General features: G+C 29.0%; 3 protein-coding genes across 8 annotated transcripts; 2 read left to right on the forward strand and 1 right to left on the reverse strand.

Annotated features, from left to right (window-relative positions):
* Positions 1–369: 369 nt before the first annotated feature.
* Positions 370–3,798, reverse strand: LOC105836261 (tRNA (adenine(58)-N(1))-methyltransferase non-catalytic subunit TRM6). Of its 3 annotated transcripts, XM_012680186.3 has the most exons (4): positions 3,672–3,785; positions 3,309–3,466; positions 1,091–2,078; positions 370–921 (listed from the first exon to the last, which is right to left on the reverse strand). In XM_012680186.3, exons 3-4 carry the CDS (start codon positions 2,004–2,006, stop codon positions 401–403), a joined length of 1,437 nt encoding a protein of 478 aa, XP_012535640.1. In that variant the 5' UTR covers positions 2,007–2,078; positions 3,309–3,466; positions 3,672–3,785; the 3' UTR covers positions 370–400. The 3 variants fall into 3 exon arrangements, with proteins under 3 accessions (XP_012535640.1, XP_012535641.1, XP_036148222.1); XM_012680187.3 differs by lacking the exon at positions 3,309–3,466 and having other exon boundaries at positions 3,672–3,798; XM_036292329.1 differs by having other exon boundaries at positions 3,309–3,779.
* A 1,028-nt stretch (positions 3,799–4,826) lies between these two features.
* Positions 4,827–8,822, forward strand: LOC105836260 (translation initiation factor eIF-2B subunit gamma). 4 transcript variants are annotated; one of them, XM_012680185.3, is made up of 6 exons: positions 4,827–4,975; positions 5,579–5,659; positions 5,723–6,264; positions 6,752–7,064; positions 7,569–7,798; positions 8,442–8,822. In XM_012680185.3, exons 1-6 carry the CDS (start codon positions 4,967–4,969, stop codon positions 8,596–8,598), a joined length of 1,332 nt encoding a protein of 443 aa, XP_012535639.1. In that variant the 5' UTR covers positions 4,827–4,966; the 3' UTR covers positions 8,599–8,822. The 4 variants fall into 4 exon arrangements, with proteins under 4 accessions (XP_012535639.1, XP_012535637.1, XP_028048991.1 ...); XM_028193190.2 differs by having other exon boundaries at positions 4,855–5,079; XM_012680183.3 differs by having other exon boundaries at positions 5,579–6,264.
* Positions 8,823–9,398: 576 nt separating this feature from the next.
* Positions 9,399–11,495, forward strand: LOC105836259 (60S ribosomal protein L37). Its single transcript, XM_012680182.3, has 4 exons — positions 9,399–9,506; positions 9,862–9,997; positions 10,119–10,203; positions 11,367–11,495. Exons 1-4 carry the CDS (start codon positions 9,504–9,506, stop codon positions 11,416–11,418), a joined length of 276 nt encoding a protein of 91 aa, XP_012535636.1. The 5' UTR covers positions 9,399–9,503; the 3' UTR covers positions 11,419–11,495.
* Positions 11,496–11,611: the final 116 nt, after the last annotated feature.

Below are 11,611 nucleotides of genomic sequence, written 5' to 3' on the forward strand. Positions count from 1 at the left end.
GGTGAAAGTAATAATTGTAAATAGAAATTGTGTTATATTATAGATTAATACTATATGTAATTGGAATTTTTATACAATTTTGTAAAAAAAAGTATAATATTCGTGAAGTTATAAAAATTCATTGATATTAATAACTCTCTTGTAGTCTCTATGATCTCACATTTTAAAATTATAGGTAAAAGAACAATTAATACTATAAATTATAATTTAGAGCCTGGAGGCCGAAATAATAAAATGTGCAAATATGTAATAAGATATGTTTGTGTAAAAAAAATATATATAATTTATAAATTTTTTCTAACATTGTATATGTCTTGTATTTTGGCATACGTCAAATCTATATATCAAATATGCAAGTCTATTGATCAATTCTTTACATCAAAATTTATTTAAAAAAATATTATTCAACTAGATAACCAGTTAAAATATAGCCACCGGTATCGTTCATTAAAATATCGGGATGCGTTCTGTCGGGTAAAATTTGATATGAACGCAAAAAGTTCGTAAACAATTTTACATTTATTACATTGCGATTCTGTTTGAGTTGCATGTAGGTTTCCTGCAAGGGCTCTCGATGCGCATGAAAAATAACGAACGGCCGCGAAATTCCTAGAAAAGGCAGTAGTGCGTTCGCAATTTGTAGAGGATGCTCTTTCGCTACAATAGTCAAACCGCGAGCCTTTGAGCTACTCAATAAGTCCACCGCGTACTTCGTTTCCAGCAACCATCTTGGTTTCTTCGCAGGTGTCATTCCCTTTTCAGGAGACTCGAGTTTTCGTTTCGAAGTATTAGCACCTTCCCCGTCGTCGCTTGCAATAAGCGAACCGTTTTCTCTCATCTCCATTTCCAACTTCAAAACTTTCATGTCCGTTTCGGCTACTTCGTTATTCTTGGCTCCGTTCTCAGATTCTGTTGTTGGTTCTTTAAATTTTATAGTAACTAGTTAAAAAATTATATAAATGACCATAATTTTCAAAGATAAATTCCTTGAAAATTATGTTTTTATAGTAAATATATAAACAATCTGTAAATTAATTTTATATAAGCCATTAACTTTAACTTAATTTAATTTTTAAAAAATTTAACTTACTTAATCCTGATTTTTCGGTATCCTGCAATTCTTCAACGCTATTATCAACAGTTTTTTTAGATGTCGAAATATTGTCTAGTATACTCGATTCGCCTTGATAATGTAATCTTAAGAAACTATAAATGTTTACTGCAATGTGTCGGTCTCTCAACTCCTGTGGAAAATTCATGGCGTCGATAAACATAGTTTGAGGCGTGTTGCCAGGATGAAGGTTGATTAGATGGCCGCTGGTATTCGTGCCTATTCTGTTGAGCATTGCTGCCGCGGGCAGTCCCTGATAGCCACTGCAGTAAAGCAGATGCAGGCCATCGGCCTGCACATCGCTATAAGACAGTATCTGTGCCAGGGCGTCCATTCTCAGTCCCCCGATCTTGTCGGGTTTCCTCTTGAAATATACCTCGTGAAGTGACAGTATAGACGGCTTGTGTATCGTCAGGAATTTAAGGTACTTGCGCTCCTTCTTCTTGATGTATTTCTCCTGCGAATACTCGGTTTTCGCAGCGAAGGACTTGCTGTTCTCGATGAGGCTGCCGATGATCTCCTTGCCAGTCTTGCCAGCCTCCTGCAGTTGCTGAATCTCATCCTTCGACAGGCGCTGCGATGTACCATCATCCATAATGGAACGATTATCATAACCGCTCAGCTCACTCCGTAGATCGTCTGATGACTCCATCTGATTCGTCAGTTTCAAGGTAAAGGTACCTTTACTGCCTCGCAATGGCACCATCTCAAAGATGCTCCAAAACGGTTTGCCGATAATCTCGCTCATATTAACTTTCTGGTCTTTCCCTAAGAACAGAATACCGTTCTCGGCCACCTTATATACCTTGCTAAAATCCTGTTTCTTGACTATCACGTGAGTACCTACAGTGATCATGTCCACAGTCTCACATGTGTCTTCCATAGCAGCGCTCATTGTATCTATATATATTTTTTTATAGATTCACTTGGTCTTCAATCTCTTGTTCAAATTTTCTGCATATTTCGCCTGTAATTCATATAATTTCTCATATAGTATCAGTTTTCTATGGCTTTTATCATCTCCAACCTATTTATAATATAAAGATTTATTTTATAGTATAAATGAGTTAATGATAGATTAATATACCAATATTAATTATTTCACATATTTTGTAGGTTTTTTAATGCAAATTTAATTTTGTACATTTAATCTCTTGCTTTAGACTTGATAATTAATTTTTGACCATGCTTTCTGCCATTTTTTAATTATTTTATTTAACATATTCTTGCAACAAAACAATAAATAGTTTGCCTTGTATTCTAAATCAAGATATTTACTTTAGCAAAATAACATTGACTTTAAGAAATTAATTTACTTCAGTTTATCATTTATACATAAATTTAAATTATTGAATGTGTCTGATCTTAGATGTAGTCCTTTATGATAACTTTTTTTTATTATAATACACTGTGAAAATGTTTATTATCACTAACTGAATACATTGAATTTTAACTACTGCTTATATTTTAGTGCAAATTTGTAATTTTATTCATAATTCATGAAGACTTAATAGCTGAAATATATCTTTTCTTTTTCTTTTGAATAACAGTATAATATGAAACATCCATATTCTGTTGTTCTTGACCCTTAGCTCTTTCTATATAAATTTATTTTATTATCTTTTAATTTCTTTAATCACAAAGAAAACATCATCAGAAGCCTTATTTAAGTTAAAATATTACATTTAATAAAGTATAAAAAGGAAATAATATGGATTGGACTAAATATGACATAATAATCTGTGATATGTAGATCATGGCGATTAAATCTAAAACACTAATTTTAAATAATGTTTTAACTTCTATTGTCACTAATTTTCTTTAAACTCGTAAATGAAAATATACATAGATATATATGCCATATTTATTATTCATTGATTTTGCTTACTTGATATAAAAAAATAATTTAAAAATAATTTTATCAGAAGAATATAGAATTTACATTTAAAATTAAAATAAACACATTTCATGAAATCAATAAAATCCCATAAAAACCCATACTTTCCAAGAAAAGATTTTTCTGAAAATTCTCTCATTTTTTTCAATAGTAAACATCCTGTATAACATTTGACTACTTTTTCATCTATTTAAAATGATTCAAAACATCTAAAAATTTATAAACATATTTTCGAATTTCTAGAATAGATTACTATATTTTATTTTGGAAAAAAATTAAAATGTAGTATAACTTAATTACCTTTGAAATTTTGAGAAACTTTCATAGCTAAAAATCAGTTGGACACCTTATATTTATACTGCAAGGATTTAACTCGATAATTGGCTGACTAAATTTATGAAATTGTCAACTGCAAAACTGAAAACTGATCATATTATTTTGTTCTACTCGTCCATTTTCTGCAAATTATAATTTAATGTAAAATATGATCTTCTAATTGTGATAATAAAATATTTTTCAAAGAACTCAGAAATTAGGTTAAGGGTGATCTATTCATCTTGGCAGTTTATAAATTTAATCGGAAAAATTAAGCTAACCATGGAGATTTTGAAACCGGATATTTTTATTATTTTTCTCAAATTGCATGAGAAAATAATACATCACCTTTAATGTTTTCTACCTCTCCCTTTTCAACCACATGTATTATTTGTCTTTTTTTAAGGTTAGGACCAGTTGAACCAGTAGCATAGGTAGGATTTGTAGGAAAACGTAAATAAGTCTGTTCTTTTCAGTTTTTCAATCTTTCGCATAGTTAATTTTTTTCTGTTTTGTTTTACATTATAAAATTCATAAAATTCTAGAAATCTTATAATGGGAAAGATTTTATTAGAATTTTAATAAAATTTCAATGACATTTTTTGATAATATTTTGTCATCTTTTTGAAACATTTAATCAGTGATTTCATCAAAATTTTAATCAAATTTTATGAAAAATTTAATAAACTATAATTACAATAACATTAAATGGATATGATAAATTATTAAATTTAAAAGTGAACATTAGTTGTTAATACAGAGTATCTGCAATTTTTTATTGCAATTTATTAAAAATTTTACATTTTCAATTTCATCATTAAATTAACACATTTATTGTTACATATATATAATATACCATATACAGCACATTGTATATTTTAATTGTGTGTTGCAATTTTATAAAAATGTATAATTTTAAAATAAAGCTTTCTCATTTTTTCAAATAAAATGTTATATATAGTTATAATTTTTTATTGAAATTTTAAATCTATTACAATTTCATTGATCAATGAATTCGAATGCTCAGTTTACAATGAGTCGTGGTCGTTGGTCGTAAGAAATTTAACCAATTATGTTCGGTTATTCTTCTCTAAGATCAACTGTGATTGGTTAAATTTCTTACGACCAACGACCAACGACTCATTGTAGACTGGGCATAAAGCAATACGAAGTGGAGACATTTTCTACGACTACTGCTACGGCCTACGACTCTCCATTGTTATTGGATTATAACTAACCCAATTGCCTCAGGGGTTAGTTTTGGGTTGTAAACCCGATTAACGCATGGTACTGTGACCCTTCATTGGGTCGGAAATCCAAAAGGGGCCTTTTAAGAAGAAGAAGACTCTCCATTGTAGATGGCCCTTTAAAAAGAACAGATTTAGTAAAAAATACTTGAGTAGTAAGCAAACCGACCAATCACAGCTAAGAATTTCAAAATGTCAGTCGTATTTTTGACTGTGATTGGTCGACGCACTTATTACTTGGTTTTACCGTTGTTAATTTTATAGGTTAGGCGAACACATGATTATACTGAGTTGATCTCTGGGTTGATCATCTGCAACCTTTTAAAGAATTGCGTTACTATATGTGACTTGTACAACACATATTCCGATTATAATTTAACGTTTTTTCATAAAGTGATGCGCAAGGTACAACGATTCAGATTAGATTCTCTGAATGACACCTCCCGCATGTATTGATGTGTAAAACGTCCTCTAAATGATACATATTTTTGCTCTGTTACATTTTTGATGTATGTATAAGAAAATCTTTAATATTAAAATATAAATATCTCTAATCGAATTTTTATTTAAAAAATTAGTATTTCGTACTTTTTTGTTATGTACTTTTTAGTGAGCTATATCATTGTGAACAAATTGTAATATACCACTTGGTTTATATTATTTTTTTGCACTTTATTAAATTTAATTTTCAGAACTTTAATGATTTTTTTCTCAGATTGTAAGATTGAAAAGCTTTAAAAGATATAATAAAACAAATTTATTTAATAGCTACATTAAATAATTATTTAATTAAGTCCTATGGAATTTTGAATAAAATTCTTAGAAAAACTAGGAATTCTTAGGAAATTTTTTTACAAAATTAAATATATACCCTATTTGAGAAATTAAAATTGAAATAAAAATTTTGTTGGTATTAAAAAAAAAACAAATGTAGTTACAACAGATTACAAATGTAGTTTAAATAAAGTCAGATTTAAAAAAAAAAATGACATTGTTTACTTTTTGTAGAGGACAAAGATGAATCATCACAATGAGTTCCAAGCTGTTGTGCTTGCCGGAGGGAAGGGTTCCCGTATGACAGAGCTCATGGCAAGCACACCCAAATGTCTTTTGCCGATTGCGAACATTCCGATGATCTGGTATCCTTTGCAGATTCTTGAACGTTCAGGCTTTAAGGAGGCGATTGTTGTAATTGCTGAAGCAACCAAGTCTGACGTGTCAGTATCGCTGGACAAGTTAGGTCTGAAGATCAAAATAGAATTTGTGGGAATCCCTGGAGCTGAAGATCTCGGTACAGCTGATTCTATCCGACTTATTCATGAGAAGATATACACGGATATCCTAGTGATATCTTGCGACTTGATTGCAAATGTAGATTTGTCAGACATTCTGAATCTATATAGAAAACACAGCGCGAGTGTAACTGCCTTGATGTTGCCTGCACCGAGATTACCGAATGATTTCGTAACACCAGGCCTGAAAAACAAGCAGAAACCAGAAACAGACTTGATCGGCATTGACAATAATACAGGACGACTAGTCTTTTTGGCTTCCTCATCTGATTTCGAGGAAACGATCAACATCTCGCAAAGGCTTCTTAGAAAACACGCCAGCTTTACCATTCACTCCAAACTAATGGATGCACATTTGTATATTATTAACAAATGGGTAGTAGACTTTTTGGTATTTAACAAGTGAGTAAACTCTTACTATGGTAAAACATTTTGACATGGGGAGAGACAATATTTTTTTTAAACTAAACAAAGTTAAGGTTAATGGCCTATAAAAGTAATTTAATTATGTTAAAAGTTGCATAAACAGAAAATTAACTGAAAAGTTGTACTGAGATTAAATTAACTTAGATGATTTTTGAAAAGCATTTATATTAAATTAGAATGTAATTGTAATTTTTAAAATTATATTACTCTACATAACAAAACAATTGTAAAATAGTTTAAATAAACTTAATATTTAACAAGTTAACAAGTTAAAGTTTACATGTTATTTTTAGATTAACCAAAATCAGAATTAACTGAGTTAAGTATAAAATTAACAACTTTTTAATTATATTATTTAACTTATAACTTTTTAACACTAGCTAGTACTTAATTCTGTGTTTAAAAAATATCATTTTGAATATAATTTGAATAGAATTTAATCAAATGTAAAAATGTTTTTCAGAACTTTCACAACGCTAAAGGGTGAACTTCTGCCATACATAGTTGGCAAACAATTGTCCAGACCTAAACAGTGCATAGATGATAAGACTTCCATGGCTCAAATGGATTTGAAGGAAGATATCTTCCATTTTGCGATGGAGAAAGAAAGCTCATTGGATGAGTTGATAAAAAAAATATCAGCCTTCAATGATCATAGCACCGATCTAGAGGATGCTTATAATGGAGATATAATACGATGTTACGCTTATGTGTCGAATGAAAAGTTTGGTCTTCGAGCAAACACTGTGCAAATGTATCATCTTGCAAATGCTAAGGTTGCGTACTGATATATTACCTATTTTACAAATCTTAATTATAAAGTAATATACAATGTGTTCGGCAATGGGTGGAAGAAAATGTAGGGAATAATTCTAGATAAAATAAGACGAAAGTTAAAAACTACAAAATTGTAATTATAGTTTATTTTTTAATTATAAATGTTTAAATATTTATGTAAAAAATATATAAAGCATGTAAGTATTTAGACATTGTGATTTGAAAATAAAACCTTTGTCGAAATTTTGTTATTTTAGATTTTATAAATCTGAATATTAAACAATTATAAAATTAAAAATATAAAAAGTGCTTAAATATTTAAACATTGATAATTAAAAATTAGGCCTTAATTAGAATTTTGATGACAAGTTTTGGTTTTTGTCTTATTTTATTACTTGTTAAATTTTCTTCCACCTGTTTCTCACCAAACATTTTGTATTATAATATATTTAATATATTATGAATTGAAGAATCAAGTTTAATTCAAGAAATATTCTGTACAGATATCAGAATGGTGGGATAATGATAAAAATATCAGTCAGTTACCATCAAGTGTCTCGAACACAGCGATTGTGCGCAGTACACAAATGCAAGAATGTCGCATAGGCGACAATTCGTTAATCGAAGAAAAAACATCATTGAAACACAATCATATTGGACCTAACAGTGTTGTGGAATCTAAAACAAGAATATCTCAGAGTGTGATAATGGGACACGTAACTATTAAGCAAAAGTAAGTTTGGAATATTATTCAGTAAATATACATTGCAGACTCTAAAAATTTGAAAACACCAATAAAAATATATAATAACAATTATTGATAATCATGAAAAATTTTCAAAAAAATTTTGAAAAGATTTATGCAAATGTACTATATTATAACAATTTTTTAATTTTTAAAAATTCTTTAATTTTAAAATTAAATATTTTTACAAAGAATGAATGTTTATACAGAGAGCTTAATATTACAAAAATTATTGTTTTTCAAAAAGCTTAAAGCTTAAAAAGCCTATTTTAAAATATTTAAAATATGTTAATTTTGCAGAGAAGATTCTTACCAAGTTACAGCGCTTCAAAGTAACAAAAATATTAGAAAAAATTTATTTTTTGGATATTTTTTTGATTGGAAAAAATTATATAAAGTTTTTGATTTTATGTAATTTAGGAACAAAATGTTGTAGAGACCAAATTAAAACAGATTTAAAGTTACATTTTTAATTGTTAAAATGCACATTTGAAAACTTCTATGTTTTTTTCCAAGATATTTAATTTTTCATGAACATTTGAAAATTATAAACATTTCCAGACATGGTTTTCAGTTATATATTATTTATCAAATACATTTGTGCACTTTATTGCATTAATTTTTTTTACAGATGCGTTATTCACAATTGCATACTGTGCAACGGCTGCACCATTGAGGAAGGCACCGAATTAAAAAACTGCTTAGTTGGAGCACAACACGTTGTGAAATCTGGTAGCCAACATTCTTGCGAAGTGCTTACTGATGCAGATAGGCTCATAGAAATTTAACTATCCATTTTATATTATTAAATAAATTATTGTAAATATTAGATTATATTGTTGCGCGCCGCGCGTCGTCCGATACATTCGAAATTTGAAATAAATATCTGAATTGAACGGGAAATATTTGTAAACAAGACGAGATGACAGTTTAGCGTCGGATTCCTGCCGAGGAGGATGCCTCGTTGTTCTGTTTTTTGTGTTTGCAATAAAGTTGGTGTTCTTTTAACAAACTCGCCTAGCTTGCTTTCCGCGTGTGAGTGAGTGTGTGAGAGATAGAGAGATTCAACGCAACAATATTATTTCTAAAAAAAATGTTTAATAAAAAAAAACTAAAAAAACCTTTGTAATTAACTATTGAAATTATAAGGAAATATGTATTTAAATTTTAAAATTATTGATAAAACTATTAAATAATTCATGTTATTATTTCTTTGAAAATAACACTGTTCACTATTTAATTTTATTTAAAACATATACAATTATAATTAAATACGATTACATAACATTCTTAATATTATACTTAATATTATAATATTAGTAAAATATAATTATACATATATATGTTGAATACTATAATTAAGAATATATTTAGTTTTTATTAAGAAATAGATAATATGCATACTTTAATTTTATTGCAATAAAACAACATGTTGTCAATAATTATAAAAAAAGATTAAACTTTATCGATTTTTATATTAATTTTCTGTCCAAGTAAGAATTCCGTAATTTTAATCACTATTCAAATCGTATGTGTGATACGTATAAATAAACATTTTCAACCTTTGCAATTAAAATGACATGGTTATTTAAAGTTTAATCATACAGATGTCGCTAACAACATCCGTCTCATCTCCCACCAACTGACGGTAGAGCGTTTATTTCTTTCTTGACGTGACGTGCTTTCATCCAAGATGGTATAATTTTGTGTTATTTAAATCGATTTATTTCGCAGCGATCCTAACGATCGGTTTATTTTTTGACATGAAAAAAATGCCTTCAATATTTGTAGAATTGACCTTATTAATTAATATCGGGCGAGAAAGAATATTTCACACGAGTCGGAGCTACAGAACCGGTGTATAGGTTACAACAATGTTTACGTGCTGATATTTGAAATTGCTCATTCCCCGAAGTATATTTATTTTTAGCTTATTTCGCCATAAATATATAAAACATTCTTTATGTCATTCTCTGTTCGATTTTTTAATTTGTAAATGTGGAGTTAGATATTATAGGTTAGGTCTTTACCAAGTCTTTCTTAATTCACAGACGAAGGGTACATCCAGCTTTGGTAAGCGACGTAATAAGACGCACACGCTGTGCAGGAGATGTGGACGTAGCTCCTACCACATCCAGAAATCGCAGTGCGCGCAGTGTGGCTATCCAGCAAAGAAAATGCGTTCATGTAAGTTACAGTTGTACATGTGACAAATTTTTGCATAGATTGCCTGTTATTTTCATATAAACGTCGAATAGTTAATGTCAGTCTAATAGTATTAATTATAATATTTTCAATAATTTCACAGATAACTGGTCGATCAAGGCGAAAAGGAGAAAGACTACTGGTACTGGTCGCATGCGTCATCTCAAAATTGTGCGCCGCAAGTTCAAGTAAGTTATGATGGTTATGTTATAAATAGGATTATTAATGGAAGGTTAAAAAGTTGAGGTGCAGATATTCCAACAGCAACTGAAGGCTTTCTTACAAAAATCAAACAATTTTATAAATTTAGTTTATCAGGGAACAGTAAAGATCTTGGTGTTAAACTGTTTATCGTGTAAATATGATTTTGATCAATAAGAACAAAGATTCAGATTTTGATTAATTAAACTTGTTTGATTTTTGCAGGAATTTCATATTTACTATTTATTAATATATTTGTTACTTATACTCTTTTTAATAACATTAATAATGATAGAAGTAAAGAAAAATTTATTAAACATTTTTCACTTTTTTGCTTACAAAAAATTTACAAACTGCTTTTCCTTTTATATTTCTTTTTGTATAGATATGGTAATTTTTTCTTTAACTAAATCTATATAATAGATATATGAAGCTTTAACCTTTGACTAATATTTTAAGGATTTATTTTTAAAAAAGAGGAAACTTTTGGATTTATTGGTTTTTGCAGAAATTTTATATTTACTATCTATAATATTTTAAATTTGTTTTGTTTTATAATAATGATAAAGGTAAAGTAGAGAATATTTAAAATATAAATAATAATTTTTTCATGTTTTATTTACAACATTTTACAAATTACTCTTAACGACAATATTTATTTATATTTTTCTTTACGTATAAATGTGTGTGTGTGTGTGTGTGTGTGTGTGTGTGTGTGTGTGTGTGTGTGTGCGTGCGTGCGTGCGTGCGTGCGTGCGTGCGTGCGTGCGTGCGTGCGTGCGTGTGTGCGTGCGTGCGCGCGCGCGAACAGATATAAAACAAAGTTTTAGGCTCTGATTAATTTTAAGGACCAGTTAAAACACAAAATAAGAAATTTCTGGATTTGTTTGGTTTGTGTGAATTTTATATGTACTGTATTTATATTTCCCAGTTTCTATTTGATTATCCAAAACATAATTGTTCGTGATGTAGTAAAGATACAGCATGATTTGGTACCATAACACAGATTTGAAAAAAAGAACTTTGTTCGGTTTCTGCAGGAAATCGTTTGTTTTGTTATCTCCTGATTATTAAATAAGACGTATATAAAAATATTTTTTTTCCACAATTTGTAACAATATATATATCCAATTACTGTGTATGTTTGCAGGAATGGATTCAGGGAAGGCTTGCCGAAACCCAAAGCTGTTGCGGCTAAGTAATACACCGACTTGTCTTTTTGTCTAATTAAGTTGTACAATTTTGACTACCAATAAAAAAAGTCAAAAAAAAAAAACAATTCAATGACATTAGTATCTTAATAAGGATTCCTTACAATTAAATAACTCTAATTGCATAATCTTTGCATGTATTAGATTATTTATTTCTACAAAATATTTGTAGCTGTACAAGAAT

The sequence above is a fragment of the Monomorium pharaonis genome, chromosome 9 (genome assembly GCF_013373865.1).
Source record: "Monomorium pharaonis isolate MP-MQ-018 chromosome 9, ASM1337386v2, whole genome shotgun sequence".
NCBI lineage: Eukaryota > Metazoa > Arthropoda > Insecta > Hymenoptera > Formicidae > Monomorium > Monomorium pharaonis.